The sequence below is a fragment of the Camellia sinensis genome, chromosome 6 (genome assembly GCF_055761805.1).
Source record: "Camellia sinensis isolate YWXY chromosome 6, ASM5576180v1, whole genome shotgun sequence".
In the NCBI taxonomy this organism is placed as follows: domain Eukaryota; kingdom Viridiplantae; phylum Streptophyta; class Magnoliopsida; order Ericales; family Theaceae; genus Camellia; species Camellia sinensis.
The window spans coordinates 171458465-171477295 of NC_138966.1; the positions used below are offsets into that span (position 1 = coordinate 171458465).

General features: G+C 38.2%; 1 protein-coding gene across 1 annotated transcript; it reads right to left on the reverse strand.

Annotated features, from left to right (window-relative positions):
- Positions 1–8137: 8137 nt before the first annotated feature.
- On the reverse strand, positions 8138–14602 carry LOC114315973 (S-protein homolog 29-like). Its single transcript, XM_028262604.1, has 2 exons — positions 14542–14602; positions 8138–8478 (listed from the first exon to the last, which is right to left on the reverse strand). Exons 1-2 carry the CDS (start codon positions 14600–14602, stop codon positions 8138–8140), a joined length of 402 nt encoding a protein of 133 aa, XP_028118405.1.
- Between the last annotated feature and the right edge of the window lie 4229 nt (positions 14603–18831).

Consider the following 18831-nt stretch of genomic DNA (forward strand, 5'->3'; position numbering starts at 1 on the left):
TGCTATTGTATGGAATTTATCATGCTTTGTATATGCCATAAATAGTGGGAGATTGTTTGATTGTTTTTTGCGCATGGAATGAAATTAAATTTTGATAATTATCACTAGAGGCGCAAGAGATGATTACGAGCATAGCAAATTTTCGATCTTGAGACATGTGTAAAATTATCATTATTTAATTTAGATTCTTTTTTGCTGCAAAATATTTTGTTTTGTGTTGCTATCATTAATATCCCCTGCGCATTTATTTACTTTGTATGTAGAAATGGCTGCTAAGACAGTGGTGGCAGACTTAACTAAGGGAGAGAAATTGGATGGCGACAATTATGATATATGGCGCCGTAAGATCCAATACCTCCTCAATGAGCAAGAAGTGTTGACCACACTTGAACAAGTGATGGTTGAGCCAGAGCAGGGCAATACAGCTCAACATCGTCGTGATCTTGAAGCCTTTCAGACTTGGCGTAACAAAGATCGGTGTGCGCGCTTTACTATGTTGAGCAGCATGCACAATGACTTGATTAGTGAGTTTGAGCATTGCCCGACTGCATTTGAGATGTGGGAAGCTCTCAAGCAAAAGTTTGGTATTACCTCTTTGGCAAAGCTACGTGGGCTGACTATGAAGTTTGACTCATATCAGAAAAAGGCGCATCACTCGATGAAGCAGCATTTGAGAGTCATGTCAGCCATGATACGTGAGTTTGCGGCTGTTGGGCATAATTTGACTCAAGAGCAGCAAGTACAGGTTGTGATACGCTCTCTGCCAAATTCTTGGGAGCAGATGAAGCAGAACATGATGCATAATGAGAGTGTGAAAACATTCGAAGACATATCGCGTCATTTGGAGCTAGAGGCTGAGCGCCTTGAGGCGGCTAAGTCTGATGGTTCTACTATGGTGGTTGAGTCAAGCTCACGTAGGACTTCTCAGTTCAAATGTGGAAAAGCAAAAGGTGCCCCTAAGAAGCAAGCAGCGGCTACGCTTAAGCCCAATGGCGCTAGAAATTTCAAGCGTAGGGGCAAGAGAGGTGGTAAGAAGGCAAAGGCTAAGATGACATGCTTTAACTGTAACAAAGAAGGACACTTCGCTCGGGATTGCCCTGAGCAGAAGAAGGTACTCCCTTACTTAATTTCTCGCATTCAATGCTTTGTGTCTAGTCAAGCATTAATTGCTCATTCTCCTCATTTTTGGGTTGTAGACTCCGGAGCAACAGACCACATCGCGAGGGACAGAGTAGGGTTCGTTGAGTATCGCCGAGTACCTGCTGGGAGCAGAAAAGTTTACATGGGGAACGAGTCCAGTGTAGAGGTGCTTGGCATTGGCACATTCAAGCTGGAAATGCGACGAGGGCGCACCTTGTATCTTCATGATGTTCTTTATGCTCCAGATATTCGGCGAAACTTAGTTTCAGTTATTAGCATGATGAGCCTTGGTTTTAGCTTTTGTTTTGAGAATAATGGTGTTAGCATTTATTTGGGAACAATTTTTTATGGTTTTGGTTATCTTTCAGATGGTTTTTTAGTTTTGGATGTGGATGATTCTAGTATTAATAAAAATGCCAATGGATCTATTTCTAATATTGCATCTTTTTGTGATAATGATTCTATGAGATGGCATGCTAGATTAGGCCACATAGGGCAAGACAGGATGACTAGATTGGCTAGAGAAGGTCTTTTAGGCCCACTCGCTAGAGTCACTTTGCCTACTTGTGAGCACTGTCTTGCTGGAAAGGCAACAAGAAAACCATTTGGGAAAGCCATAAGGGCATCTATCCCATTGCAACTTATTCATTCCGATATATGTGGACCAATGAATGTGAGGGCAAGGCATGGAGCCCCTTATTTCATCACATTTATAGATGATTGCACACGTTTTGGTCATGTCTATCTGATTTCTCACAAGTCAGAAGCATTGGATTGCTTTAGACGGTATGTTAATGAGGTTGAGAATCAATTAGACAAGAGCATTAAAGCTCTAAGGACTGACCGAGGACGTGAGTATCTATCTGAGCAATTTAAAGTGCTCTGTGAGGAAAAAGGAGTTATCAGGCAATTAACAATTCCTAGGACTCCGCAACAAAATGGTGTAGTGGAGAGAAGGAATCGCACATTGCTTGACATGGTTAGATCAATGATGGCGCAAGCTAATCTTCCAATTTCTTATTGGGGAGATGCTTTGTTGACTGCTGCCTACGTCCTTAACCGTGTGCCCTCCAAATCAGTTCCTTCCACCCCATATAAGATGTGGACTGGCAAAAAGCCTGATTTGGGCAATTTGCGGCCTTGGGGTTCGGCAGCTTACATACACAACGCTTCTCATAAGTTTGGGAAGTTGGGCCCTAGAGGAAAGAAGTGTATCTTCATTCGCTATAGTGAGCATTCTAAGGGCTATGTGTTTGTTGGGGAGCATCCGGATGGAAGTATGACTGAAATTGAGTCGCGAGATGTGGATTTCCTAGAGGAGGATTTCCCTAGCAGAGGTGAGGTAACTAGAGAAGTAGAATTCTACGAGATGGAGGATCTACTTGAAGGCGCACCTAGTAACTTAGTAAAGAATGAGGAAATAATTCCTCAAGCTCCTAGAGACAGTGGGAGCGATCTACCTACCCATGGATTAGATCCAATGGATGAGGATTCTCAACTACGTAGAAGCAAACGTGGAGCTATACCCCGTCGTCGTTTTGAGATTGAAGGGGAAGCATTCATGATTGCTCCGAGTGATGAGATGGAGCCTAAGAATCTCAAAGAGGCTCTCTCATCCCCTGCTAGTAAAGAATGGAGTACTGCAATGGAAGAAGAAATTGAGTCTATGAAGAAAAATCATGTCTGGGACTTGGTTGATTTGTCGCTAGGGCGCAAGACTATTGGGAACAAATGGGTTCTCAAAATCAAGCGCAAGGCGGATGGTTCCATAGAAAGGTATAAGGCTTGCCTAGTGGCGAAAGGTTACACCCAACGAGAGGGTGTGGACTATGAGGAAACTTTTTCACCAGTTGTAAGGTTTGCCACTATTCGCCTAATCCTGGCCATAGTAGCTCAGTTGGACTTAGAGCTATATCAGATGGACGTTAAAACTGCATTTCTCAATGGAGAATTGGATGAAGAGATCTATATGGATCAACCAGAAGGCTTTGTGGCAGTAGGTCAGGAGCGCAAAGTTTGCAAGCTTCAACGATCTATTTATGGCTTAAAGCAATCATCCAGACAGTGGAATCTGAGATTTCATCGAGCCATTGTTTCAAATGGGTTTACGATGATTGATGAAGATCACTGTGTGTACGTTAAGCGGTCCAAGGACATTTTTCTGATATTGTCATCATATGCAGATGACATATTATTGGCTGGAAATGACAAGGAGATAATTGTCGCCACTAAAATGTGGTTGTTCTCTACATTTGAAATGAAGGACATGGGTGAGGCGAGCTATGTGCTCGGTGTTAAGATCCTTAGGGATCGCTCTAGGAGACTTCTTGGTTTGTCTCAAGAGACTTACATTAAGACTATTCTAGAGCGGTTCTAGATGCAGAGCTGCAAACCCATTGACACTCCTGTTGCAAAAGGCGAGAGCCTAAGCCTTGATATGGGTCCTAAGACTCAAGAAGAAAATGAAAAGATGGCCCGTGTTCCCTATGCAAATGCTGTTGGAAGCTTGATGTATGCTATGATGTGTACACGTCCTGACATTTGTTATGCAGTCGGATTGGTGAGTCGTTACCAATCCAACCCAGGACCAGCTCATTGGAAAGCAGTTAAGAGGATATTACGATATCTTAGAGGGACTGCAGATTACACACTTTGCTACCAGAGTTCAGATCTACATCTAGTTGGCTATTGTGATGCTGACTGGGGAGGAGACCTAGATGAGCGTAAGTCTACTTCAGGATATGCTTTCATGCTTAGCGATGGTGCTATTTCTTGGAGCAGTAAGAAGCAATCCTGTATCGCCTTATTGACTATGGAGGCTGAGTTTGTGGCTTGTTCATCTGCCGTTCAGGAAGCCGTGTGGTTAAGGAGATTCCTTCAGCATTTGGATGTTGTCACACACACTTCAGACCCTGTGACTATCTATTGTGACAGCATGGCTGCACTCGCTTACGCTAAGGATCCTAAATACCATGGCAGAACCAAACACATTGATGTGAGGTTCAACTTTATCAGAGATATTTTGGCGCAGAAAAAAGTGATCCTGGAGCACATCCCTACGAGTCGCATGGTTGCGGACCCTTTGACTAAGCCCATTGCTAGAGATGTTTATCTTACTCATGTTAGGGCTTTAGGACTACGTAGGTGGTGATATTTTTTATGTGTATTCAGTTGAACTCATTTTTGGGGATATTTATGCCATTAGTATTCATACTTGTTTCTATCACACATTTATGTTTACTACTTTTAGTAATGGTTTGTGAATTAGCATACACAAAATAATTAAATTGATGTTAGCAGGCAAGATTGGCTCACTCACACGAGTAATCGCCCTTAGCGCTAGGCAGCGAGTAAGGATGAGACTAGAAGCTAAAATTATCCACTAGCTATGTCGCCTTGGTTGGAGCCAAGATGAGGTCTTGTTAGAGACCGACCATGGAAATGAGAGTACCCACTTTTCCATGATATGTCTGTTATGGATAGCCAGATGCGAGATCTCATTTGATGCCTGAAAGGCGAGCAAATAGAGAATTCGAGTTAGACGCTATGAAGCGACTTGTGCGCTTAAGAGCGACTAGACTAAGATCTGTATGGTGTGTGAGTTTAACATCACTCTTTGGAAGAGTAACTCCACTATAACATGCATTCATACTGCATGTGCTTATCGACCCGTTAGCGAGGTGAAAGAATGGATCCCTGCTTCTTTACCGTGTGAGTCCTAAAAGTCATTTTTCCCTAAATGACTTCACTTTGTGCCTTTTGTGACCTTTGACTATGTCATAAGATGAGGAGTTGATGTTCAGCTACTTTGGTATGTTGCCTGCGGTCATGTATGATTCGGCTTTAAGGGACATTACTGGGAAAGCGGTCAATTTCAAATTGAATGATATGAGGGTGAAGGGAAGATCATCTAGTTCTACATCTCTGCTCTATATTCACTGTCGACAACTCACATCACTCTTTATAGGATGCTGGTTGGGTGTGAATATAATGCGGGACCTAGGAGAGTCAAACATGCTCTTTGAGGGATTAGAGATGTTTTTGGACTGATGTAGCTAGATGGGTCTGGGTACATGAGACACTATTTCTGTTCTTTTTGGGTTGATGTCTCTATGCTGACTTATATTGAGTTTCTAGTATAGAGCTCCCACTTGCAGGTGTTCTCAGCGGCCGCACGGTGCATTGGCTAGTATGAGATTGTTCTTTTTGGGGAGATTAAGATAGAGATGTGGCAGTGTCATGCCAACTCATGTGCGAGTGGGAGATGTTAGTAATGGGCGCCCATGTGGCATGACCATTTAAATTTGAATTTGATCCTTATCCAAATAGGTTTTGAATTTGAATTCAAACCTATTTAGGATAACCACTCAAGATACAGATATTATCAGTTTTAACTGATATGGATAGATATTATAATATATTATATATCTGATATATGGTTATGGGTAATCAAGTGAGAAACAACGTATAGTCTGTTTCTACCCATATACTGACTCTCTCTCACAAAACAACGATCAAGTCTTTGCACTGTGATTTTGTGTGGGTGATATTCAATCTGTGATATCACTCCACTGCTGGGTTGATTTATCAGTTTTCTGGAAGCACGTGATTTATCCAAGAAGGTTCTATCATCAAGAAGGTATGATCTGATTATTTTATCCGCTGCATATTCTGTGTTTTTGATTTACAGTTGTGTTAAATCAAGTATACTCTAATCGAACCATGACCCTGCTAGGGGGTAGTTGATAAGTTCCATTGGTGCCTCGGTGGTAGATCCCTTCCTATAGGTTGGATTAAATCAGGCCGACAACTGGTTACCTAGGGTTTGGGCTTACGGATGCCGAGATGACACCTCTGATCTTTCTCTTCTTTTTTTTCTTTTTTTTTTTTTTTTTTCTTTTCCCTCAAAAACTGAGACAATTAAAAAATAAGAAGCAAAATAAGATTTTATGTAAAGTACAAAAGTACAAAGGTACAAAGTGGTAATTTGTCCAAAAAATTTCAGGAGATACCCCTGAAAAGCACCCTTCCCCCAATTTTAAATAATATTTTGTAAAAACATATTTAAATTATTTCAGTATAACAAATTCTAAGAAGTCTACACTTTTAAAATAAAATAAAATAAAATAAATTATAAGTGTGCATCCAACAGTCCGACTTGCAATTAAATAAATTAAAGCACAATTTACTATTTCAAAGGACCTGAGTTCTTTTCGTATTTATCTTTGTTTTTTACATCATGGTTCAATCATTGCATAAACAACCCTCAAAATACAAGGCTTGATAGAAACCATCTGGTCTCACTGAACAGACACGAAGCCACGGCTCCTCTTGTCGTTGACAATGGCGCTCCAAGGTACTGGAGAAAACATCAAAGCTTTGGTCATTGGCATTCCACCCGAACCCGCAGAAGTAGAGAATAGTTCCGAAGAAATTTTCCCTAAAACTCCAACGGAAGTCTTGACCGTTGTTCACCAATTGCACTCCTAGATCCTTGTCGCTTGATTTGCAATGAATCTTCAATGGGCTTGGTGTGTCTGGGACTTCACTGATTACATGAACCTCAAATCTTCTGTTTTGTTCAACAACAACATGATGATGTGAGCAAAGAAAGCAATAAACTGCCAAATCTTCTAAAGTTCAGCAATTTATTAAGTAAACAATTGATTGGTCCATTTTGCAGGAAATGGAAGTGGGTACATGTATTGTAAAAAATTTCGTTATAAAAGAAATTTAAGAATAAATTTTTATCATTGTGAGAATAACCGTTTTGAAAAGTTAAAAATAAGATTTTTAACAATAAAATTTTAAAAATGTTACTAGTACATAGACTTGTAGAAACAAAATAATTTGGTATCAAAATTGTTTATTTTTTTAGACAAAAAATTTAGTCTCAAAAGGATAATAATTCATCACCATTGTCCAATTTTTGTTACTAAAAATATAATAACAACATTTTTCACAATAAAAATATTTGGTTCTTAAAAAATAATTTTATCGCTAAATTTTAGTCTCTAAAATCTTAATTTTTTGTAGTGTAATAATTAAAATATAAATATTTTTCCTTTTTTAAATATTTTTTTATTCTCCACTGATGTAATTCTCCCATTTTTAATTATAGTATGTGGTGTATGTCTCAAAATGTATTTAGTCCATATTCTCTAAGTACTTATTTACATATAATAATAATCATAATAATAAAATGCTCGAAATCTCCACTCAAGTTAAATTAGGATACAGAACAATTGTAAAACTCCATGTACTTAATTGTTTTTGTTAAAATAATTGTATGAATATGAGAAAATTTTAATTTTGCCCCCAAATGAACTTATGTTTTCTTGATTTATTTTAAATTTAAGAATAAAAATAAAAAAAAGGGGTTAATTACATTTTTCATCTTTCTAATTTGACTCAAATTTTGCTTTAGTCCCTATAATTTTAATTTGTTCAATTCAGTCCCTACACTTTACGTCTAGTTTCAATTTGGTCATTCCGTATAAATTTTTATTAATTTTGTCTATATGTACATATTAGATAATTAACAAGTGTTTCAAAATTGTTAATTTTACCTTCCAATTTAGACGAGAAAACAAAATTAAAACCTTAGAAAATTGACAAGTGACCCAAAATTGTTAATTTACACCCCCAATTTAGACTGAAGAACCAAAATTGAAACTAGGCTTAAAAGTTCAAGGACTAAATTGTTCAAATTAAAACTATGAAAACTTAAGTAAAATTTAAATCAAACTATAAATGTGAAAACTGTAATTAACCCAAAAAAATAAATAGCAACTCCACAACTTGATATAATGGACATTTTATGAGTGAATACCAAAGATGATTGAGACTTCATAATCAGAGTTTTATTCCCATGGAATAGAAAACTAAACATAAATAGTTAACCGTACATAAATTTTTCTAAATCACTGTGTTTTTCTTATGCATGATGATTCCATCGTACAGATTCTTATTTTTTCCAAAAAAGCAACATTAGATATCACCAGGTATGCAACTGTGTCAGATTCGAGTCACTATTTCCGAGATAGAAAGCATCTGGTTTTACTACCCAGACACACATATAAGGCAGATCTGGTGTTTCGCAATAAGGTACTAAATGCTTGTTGAAAACATCAAAGCTGGTGTCCTTTGAATTCCACTGGAATCGGCAGAAGAAGAGAGTACGTTCCAAGAAATTCATCCTAAAACTCCAACGGAATTCCGCACCATTTTTCAGAGAATTGTATCCAAGATCGTCGTCTTTCGATTGGCAGTGAAACGACAATGGGGTGGGTATGTCTGGGACTGCACTGATGATATGAACCTGATAACGTTCGAAACCTGCAAGAACATGATTCGAGCAAACAAAGTAAAAGGCTAAGATGATAGTTGGAAGAAGAGAACGGTTTATCGTCATATGCCTCATTTTCTACAACTGGATAGAAGTGTTCTGAGTTGGTGTTCTTGTTGCCATTTGTGCCTGTGTGTATTGTATATAAATAGTACTGGTCTAGCTGTGGTTTAAATGTGTTTCTATTTACGCTGTAATAAATCAGTAAATATAATTATGAGTATTTAAATAGATGAGTAATCCTAGGGATCACGTATTTATATTAAAAAATTTATTCACATCATAGTGATATGGGAGTTGGGTCCACCAGCATTAACTACACAATAAATAAAAAATTGACGCCACACCATTATGGTTATTTTTTTGAGAATCTTAAACATTTTTCTAAATAGATTATCAATAAGTTAACTCATTCATTATATATTTTTGTATGTCTTTTTATAAAAAAATTTAAAAATATATTTAATTTTTTTTTCATTCAGATAGGTCCAATTTATATATTTTGTATATTTATTTTAAATCAATGTACAAATTATAAATACCTAAAACTTTCAAATTATGTCACATCACTTATTAGTACAATAATTGATATGTACCAATTAATACATGCACCAATTGACCAATTGATATATCAATTAGTGTACAATCACCTATTAGTACATTAATTGATATACCAATTAATACATGCACCAATTGGTATATCAATTAGTGTACTAACATATGTTATGGCATTATTATTGACCCTACCCATTATACAAATTACAAATACTTAAAATTTCTAAACTTATATCACATCACCTATTAGTACATTAATTAATATACCAATTAGGACATATAACATCATTCCAGATTTATGGGGCTTCTAAAATTACACTTACCTCCTTTATTTTTTCTGGTATTGTCAATATTTCCTCTTCTATCATATATTTCTTAAATATTGTCAAGTATGCTCCAATCCACATTACGGATTGAGAATTTGCCTTCCTTTTCTTATTGTCTACATGATCTCTTATGTCAATACTCTTTTTTTGCGCTAAGTTTTTACATTATTTTAAACTTGATTAAATTACAAATTCGTTTAGTATGTGATTTAAATTTAAGTTCTTAATTGAGGAGGTTCGCACACTGGTCCGTTTGGTAGAAATGTAAAAAAGTGATTATAAATTATAACTTAACAGATTATAGCTTACAACTGTAAGCATTAACTGGTAACCTGTTTGGTGTAGCTGTGGGATTATAGATTTAAGTTGCAGAATAGTGTTTAGTAAATAAGCTGTAAAATAGCTTTTTCTGTATAATTAACTTTTTTGCTCTTATATGATATAAAAATGATACTTTTGTCATTTTTTTTCAATTTTAATTTTAAAAAATTATTTCATTAATAAAAGTTAATATAATTAGTATTAATTAGTATCAACTAATATAAAAATTGATACACTTGATAAAAATGTAATAGTAGTATTATTGTAATAATCTTTTTCCATTATAAATTAATTAGTATCAATTAATTACTTAATCGGTATCAATTAATTGCTTAATCAGTATCAATTAATATTAAAACTATTAATTAGTATCAATTAATGGCTTAATTAGTCTGAATTAATACTAAAATTATTAATTAGTATCAATTAATATTAATAATTAATTTTTATTAGTATCAAATAATATTAATAATCAATAATTGTGATTAATTAGTATCAATTAATAATTAATTCATTACAAAAATATACAATATTAAATTTTTTTGACATTTCTGATTTTGTTTTTATTAAATTTTTTTATTACAATTAATAATATAACAATTGTTATTTATTTAATTTATTATTCTTTTTTATTACAATTAAATTCCCTCCCCCACTCTCACGTTTACAAGAAGAGGGCTGAAGTGTGATGTATCAAACATGCGTGAAGTGATAGAAGTAGTGGCTTAGCATTAGCCCACCCAATGACAAAATGGTAGTAAATGCAAATTAATGTAATTGAACTTTATTTAATCTAATTAAATCATTCCAAATCAAATTTTAATTAAATCTACCATAAAATCACATAAATTCTAATTAACACATAACACCAATCAATTTCTGAATCGGCCGCCAATAAGACTTTCAATTCGCAATTCGAAACTAAAAATATGAACAGATCAATTTATGACAAACAGATAGAAAATGCAATCAAGCAACATACTCATGCGTTCAGTTCAGAATTTCAGTCTGTTCAATTACGTGTCATGCTTAATCATAGATTAGCACTAATCAGAGGTGAGGGTTGTCACAGTCTTCCCCCCTTAAAAGAGTTTGGCCCACCAAACTCGGATTACCTTCATTTTGGTAGAACACTGGATTCAGGGGGAACAGTTCAGGATATCTCTTCAATATATCATCTTCTCTTTCCCAAGTGGCATAAGTGCCACCCTAGTTTTGCCAAACAACTTTTGCCAACGGGATTTCTTTATTTCTCAACTTCTTAATCCATCGATTTACAATCTGAATAGGTCGTTCTTCATAAGTGTAGTCGTCATTTAGCACTACATGGGTAGGCTCAATCACGTGGAAGGGATCCCGAAGATAGTCCATCAACATTGAAATATGGAAGACATTATGCATATGCTCCATTTCAAGAGGAAGCGCTACTTGATACGCTACCGGATTAATCTTTTCGATGATTTCATACGGTCCGACATACCTCGGCGCTAGCTTACCCTTGACCCCAAAACGGGTCTGGCCTTTCATCGGTGTCACTTTAACAAAAACATGATCACCTACTTCGTATACCCTGTCTCGCCTTCGGACATCCGCATAACTTTTCTGTCGGCTTTGTGCGGTTTTCAATCTTTGCTGAATCAGTTTCACCTTTTCTGTGGTTTCATGTATAATCTCGGGCCCAAGCAAAGGCCTATCTCCAACTTCTGCCCAGCAGATAGGTGATCGACATTTCCTGCCATATAAAGCCTCGAAAGGTGTCATACCAATACTCGCATGAAAGCTGTTATTGTAGGCAAATTCAGCCAAAGGTAAATGACTTTCCCAATTTCCCTGGAAATCAAGAACACACATCCGCAGTAAATCTTCCAGAGTCTGGATGGCTCTTTCTGACTGGCCATCTGTCTGAGGGTGGTATGCACTACTCAGTCTCAGTTCAGTACCCAATGCTGTCTGTAGGCTTTGCCAAAATCTCGATGTAAACTTCGAGTCCCTGTTAGAAACAATGGACACAGGCACTCCGTGCAATCTAACAATCTCATCAATATAAATTATAGCTAATTTGTCCGCATTATAGATTGTTTTGACAGGTAAGAAGTGAGCAGATTTAGTCAATCTATCAACAATAACCCAAATTGAGTCCATACCTTTATTAGAGCGAGGTAAACCAACAATGAAATCCATAGTGATATGTTCCCATTTCCACTCCGGTATTGGTAAGGGCTGCAGTAAGCCTGGGGGTCGTTGATGTCCGGCATTGACTTGTTGGCAATGAAGACATTTCGGTACAAAGTCAGTAATCTCTTTCTTCATTCCCGGCCACCAGAAATTTAGTTTCAAGTCTTGGTACATTTTCGTATTTCCTGGATGGATAGACAGTTTCGAATTGTGGCCCTCTTGCAAAATTCGTCTTTTCAGTTCAGAATCATTCAGTACACACAACCTTCCCTGGAATTTCAACACATTGTTCTCAAATTTAAAGTCCATCCTCGGTTTGGACTCCTGGTCATCAATGATCTTTTTCAAAAAGTCATCCTGTTACTGTTTCTCTTTAATCTCCTCAATCAGTGCCGATTGAGCAAAAATAGCGGCTAAGGTTCCACCTTGTTCACGCAAAACAATCTCAACTTCAAATTTTTCAAGGTCACATAGCAATTCTTTTTGCCCGGTGAATAAACAGGCTAAATTTCCAATTGACTTCCGACTGAGTGCATCGGCAACGGTGTTAGCTTTCCCTAGATGGTACAAAATTTGCAAATCATAATCCTTTATCAGTTCTAACCATCTCCGCCGCCTCATGTTCAGTTCTTTCTGTGTGAAGAAGTACTTCAAACTCTTGTGGTCTGTGTGCACCTCACATGTTGCCCCATATAGGTAGTGACGCCAGATTTTCAATACAAACACTACTGCCGCAAGTTCTAAGCCATGGGTCGGATAATTTTTCTCATGCGGTCTTAGTTGTCGGGAAGCATATGCGATAACTTTACCATTCTGCATTAAGACACATCCCAAACCCTTATAAGAAGCATCACTAAATACAGTAAATCCATCCATACCTGAGGGTAAGGTGAGAATCGGTACAGTCACAAGTCGAGTCTTTAACTCTTGAAAAGTTGATTCTCTTTGGTCAGTCCAGTCAAATGATATCCCCTTTTGAGTCAACTGGGTCAATGGTATGGCAATTTTGGAGAAGTCCTTCACAAACCTTCTGTAATACCCGGCCAAGCCTAAGAAGCTTCGAACTTCAGTAAAACTAGTCGGTCTAGGTCAATTCACCACTGTTTTAATTTTCTGCGGGTCAACGGTAATGCCATCCTTACTAATCACATGTCCCAAAAACATAACATTATCAAGCCAAAATTCACATTTTGTCAGTTTTGCATAGAGTTTCTGTTCTCTTAAGGTCTGTAAGGCAATTCTCAAATGATGTTCATGTTCTTCTTCACTTTTGGAGTAAATCAGAATGTCATCTATAAAAACAACTACAAATTCGTCGAGGAATGGTTTAAAAATTCTGTTCATAAGGTCCATAAATGCAGCAGGTGCATTAGTAACTCCAAAAGGCATAACAAGGAATTCGTAATGTCCATACATCGTTCGAAAGACAGTCTTTTCAATGTCCTCTGGTTTGACTTTTAACTGGTGGTATCCGGATCTAAGGTCAATTTTAGAGAACACCTAGGCACCCTGTAACTGGTCAAACAAATCATCAATTCGAGGCAATGGATATTTGTTTTTCACTGTTACCTTGTTCAGCTCACGGTAGTCAATGCAGAGTCTCAAGGAGCCGTCTTTCTTTTTCACAAACAAAACTGGGGCGCCCCACGGTGAAGTACTGAGCTTGATGAGCTTCTTATCTTACAGTTCCTGTAGCTGAACTTTCAGTCAGTTTGGTAGGTGTCATTCTGTACGGAGCTTTGGAAATTGGCTGTGTACCCGGAATCACATCAATGGTGAACTCAATGTCCCTGTCAATCAAATCCCTTGGAAAATCATCTGGAAAAACATCTGGGAATTCTCTGACTATAGGAATATTGTTCACATTAGCTTTAACATCAGTAGGTACAGTCAATATGCAACATAGATACCCTTTACACCCATTTTTAATCAGTTTAAATGCTTTCATGGATGAAATCAGATATGGGGGAGGTACTACTCCAACTCTGCTAAACACAAATTTAAGTAAACCAGGTGGACGGAAAACAACTTGTTTTGTTATACAGTCTATAGTAGCATGATATTTTGTTAACCAGTCCATTCTCAAAATTACATCAAAGTGGTCGATGTTCAATGGCAGTAAATCAATATATAAATGTACATCCCCAACAACAATCTCACATGCAGGATACATATAGCACATGTCATGGATCCCCCGACGGGTGAAGACACAGCTAACAAATAGTTCATGGGTTCTAGTGGTCTATTCAATTTCCGTGAAAAAGCATGAGAGACATATGAATGTGTAGATCTCGAATCAATCAGAACATAAGCATTTTGAGCACAGATTGAGAGCATACCTGACACAACGGTCTCGGTATTCTGCACATCTCCCGGTACGAGTGCAAATACCCAGCCTTGCCTTATAGGCTTCTTTCCAGTAGCTTTGGGGTTGGGTTTTGGTGGAGTAGTTGATGCTACGGCGCTAGCTGTAGCTTTACTATTGCCTTGAGAAGTGGAAGGGCAATCTTTGACCATGTGGCCCACCTTGCCACACTCCTTTGTGTCTCTTGCCACACTCTGAAAAGGGCGGTATGGAATTGTTACCCCAGCTAGAACTGTTCGAAGACCCGGTGTTTTGCTTCTTGTTCAGTGAACCGTTCCGGCCTTTCTTAAATTTAAAGCCCCGTCTCTTACCGTGCCACTCAGTTGCTGGTGTTTCAGCCTGTTTCAATGCTTCGATATTTGACTCGGCCATTATTGCTCGGTCAAGAACATCCACATATTTTAGTAATTTCAGCACATTGATTCTGTCAAGTATCTCTACATTAAGGCCGCCTTCAAACTTCCTGGCCTTTTTGTAATTAGTGTCCACCATGTGTGGTGCATATCTGTCGAGTTTGGTAAACTTTGATTCATACTTTGCTACTGACATGGTACCCTGCTTTAACTGTTCAAATTCAGTTACTTTACGATCCCTATCACACTGAGGAAAATATTTCTCAAAGAAGGCTCCCTTAAACTGAGCCCAAGTCATAACATTGTCGGTGTCACGAACAAGCATCCACCACCGTCTGGCCTCTTTTTCTAAGGTAAAGGTAGCCAACAATACCTTGTGTGCCTCAGAACACAGAAACACTTCAAACAACTTCTCCGTTTCTAGCACCCATGCTTCGGCCTTTAATGGTTCCAGGCCTCCTTGGAAGGATGGTGGTTTCATTTTACTGAACTTCTGTGTCAGAGCAATTATATCATCATTAACATTCTGCTCGGGTTGAAGTGGAGGATGTGGGGGCTGTTGGTTCTATTGTAGCCTCAAGGCCTCAGTCAACAGTTCAACTATCCTTTCTAATCTTGTCATTCTGGCATCAGACGATTCTGTTTCATCGGCATTCCTTGCATTGTCCATTTCACTATATGCAATACAGTAATAATAAACATAGGAATTGCATACTTAAACACCTTAGCACATTAGCACATATATTCATGTCACAACCACACACACTTTTTCAATGCTTATGCAATGCCCTATTTACTTTTCTAGGACATCCTATAGCTCATTTACACGCGTATGTGCGGTATAACTCGTGGTTTGATATCGCTCTGATACCACTCTGTCACGACCCAAACTCGCCTCTATAGGTTTAACCGGCCAGTAATCCGTGATTACCGAAGGCCTGCTTAACAGTAAAGACAGTAATACAGAGTACAGGGGCTGGCGGAAGCCAAACCAGTAATAAAAGATAACCAATGAGCTGTGGCAGTCTGTATGCAAAAGGACTTTTTCGAACATATTCACATTCATAAGCAAAACATATATACACCATATGTACAAACATTCAGAGTACAGTACAAGTCTTAAACAGTATTACAAAATAGAGACGGAAGGGTGAAACTGAGACACCCTAAATCAGCCTTAGCTCGGTCAGGCTTGGAACCTCGAGGTGAGGCACAATGGTTGGCTTGACAAAAAGGGAGCTAACCCGACGCTCCTAGCATCGATCCGGTGCCTGAACACCTACATATAAATATAAACAGTGAGCTAAAGCCCAGTGAATAACAACTGTGTAAATAGGTTAAGAATGAATGTCCTTTTAGCCATTAAACAGTCATATCAGTCATTTAGAAATCATAGCAGTTATATGTGGTACATCCAATAGCAAAACAGTACAGTAGGTCTTAACAGACCGAACAGTCAGTTGATGGCCATCATAACAGTAAACAGTAATTGTAGCAACCCTCACTTCATCTTAGTCATGCTCTCATGCATTTATATGATTTTGTCTTGTTAAGCTTGCACTTCAAATCTTATCTTTGTTTTGCTTAAGTGTTACTGCATGCTTTGTCCCTTGCTTGGTGTGAGTTAGCCGAGGTCATCCTAAGCCTGGGTCGCACTTTTGGATCTTTTGGTTAACCTCCACTCGCACCTTGGCATATTGGCCGAGATGTCACTATCTAGGCCGAGGTGTTCATCACCAAGACCGAGATGTGTATTATCTAGGCCGAGATGTTACCCTAGCACCTAGTGATCTTGTTCCTGGATTGGTATGACCTAGACTGAGGTGTAGCACATCTAGGCCGAGGTATGGCATAGCTAAGTCAAGTGTTGTCCCTCCTAGCCCAGATCATTGAGACCTTACTTGCTGAAGCCTTGTCCTTAGTTGAGATCATTACCTGCCGGAGTGCCTATGCCATCTTGCTTGTTGAACACGCTTTGTCATAGTCTGTTCTTTTCACTCAGCCACCTTTTTGAGAAGAGCCAACCGGCCGATGCCACGTGTCCCAGCAGAGGGTTAAGTCAGTGAGCTGTTGAGAAACACATCATTTTGTATCATATCCTTGTCTTTAGAGAGAGAGGCTCTAGGAAGAAGAAGGAGGAGTTCTTAGAAAGGGAATAGATTTCCAAGCTTGATCTTTACACCTTGAGCCGTTAGATTCGTGTCTTGAGGTTAGAATCTTGATTTACCCTCGTTGTTCTTATTGTTCGTCTAGCTGCATTCCATGATCGAGCACGATTTGTAAGCCATGCATTGATTTAAAGTTGGTTTCAAAAAGAGAAAGTGATATTCATGTGTTCTTGAATAAAAGCCTTGTTTGATCCGAAAGCTCGCATCTAGATTCACGTTTTTGTGTTTGTCTTCAAAAGATCTTCAAGTATGGGTACCCAGGTCTATGTTTTCGAACTCATAGCATGAAATCCCAGATTTCGTAATAACAAGTTGTGATTGAGCATTCATGTTTTTCTTGTTCTTCATGTTCTCCAGCAGAGGGAAACCCAGATTTTCCCGACTTCATTTCCTTGAATGTGGCCATCGGGACCACACCTCGGCAAGGAGGTGTGGGACCTCGGCCAAGACCTGGTTGGTGCCCATTATGTTTTTCCGAGTTGAGAAACAGTGTCTTGTTTTGGTCCGACTTAGTTTTGAAGGAATGCCAAGATCATTTGCATTCATGTAAAGTTTGTTTGAGAGTGCATTCAATAGACTTTGCCATGTGTTTGTAGGACTTGGACTCTTGCTTTGACCCCGACGTTTGAAGAACTATGTGAGTGGTATTTTTAATAAAGTTATGTTATGACATTTGATAAAGCTAGCCTTGCTTGTTTTGGAAAAGTATTTGTTAAGCATGAATGACTATCCCTATTATGCGTATCAAGTATTAGCTTTGGTTTTGATAACATTCTTGACAAGTCCGTACGTGCTAAGGGACTATAAGCATTTGTAGCACAAGTCCGTACGTGCTAAGGGACTATAAGCATTTGTAGCACAAGTCCGTACATGCTAGGGGACTATAAGTATTTGTAGCACAAGTCCGTACGTGCTAGGGGACTATAAGCATTTGTAGCACAAGTCCGTACGTGCTAGGGGACTATAAGCATTTGTAGCACAAGTCCGTACGTGCTAGGGGACTCTAAACTTTTGTAGCACCTTTGATTATGTCATCCCTTACGTTATTGATGCTAGTAAGCATCCCTTGAGACTTGAAAGATTTGTTAGATGAACTTGATTTGTCCTTTGATTTCGTACAAGATATGATATGTTTTGGCTTGATAAAGATCTCGGATATCATTCATGCAAACCCCTTTATTGATTATATCATTCACTAAGTATCCAAGCTCACCCTCTCTAAATATATATGTAGGTGACGAGCAGGACGGCGGTGACGCCTAGATGATTGTTGCAACTTGTTTTGGATTCGCATTTTTGTAGCATCTTGAAGATCATGCTTCTTGGCTTGTAGTTATTTCTTTTGTATATCTTGGCTTGAGAAGCCTTTTGATCAAGATGCATTTTGTACCTTATGTATTGTATCCAAGTTGTAAACTACATTAAGATGTATGTCCTTTCATTTGATCTATGCACAGCTCTTATGGACTATCTAGATTCAAATTTATTACTTCCACACCTGTAAGCCCCATATGTATACTCTGATCGTGTGTGACTTTGTAAGTTGGCCTTTGGTAATCTCTGATTACTGGCCATCATGGCACCATTCTACTAGGGACGGGATGCGGTCGTGACAGATTGGTATCAGAGCACAAATTTCCTTATAGTACGTTATTCACACACTTCGAGTCCTAAAGAGCTTAGGATTTCCCTTAGAATGATATTAGGATTTGCATCATATTGCTTTCTACTTGACAAGGTGTGTATCATCTCGGCATGACTGTTTGTTACTTGCATACATGTTATTCGTTCATTTTGTTTTAAAGTCATATTTTGCATACTCCTAGCATTATGAGAATGGAGTAGTATCCCCACCTTACTTGATCTCATCCATGAAGGCCTATAAATTGATTCAAAAAGGGTGTCAAGGTTATCTGTGTAGTCTACTAAGTGATTCGAATGGAAGCGTTGAGTTAGCCGACATCTCAGTTGTTAAGGAATTCCCTAACGTCTTTCCAAGTGACTTGCCTGGCAGTTTAGTCGATAGAGAAGTAGAGTTTACTGTTGACGTCATGTCGGGAACCCGGCCTATCTCCAAACA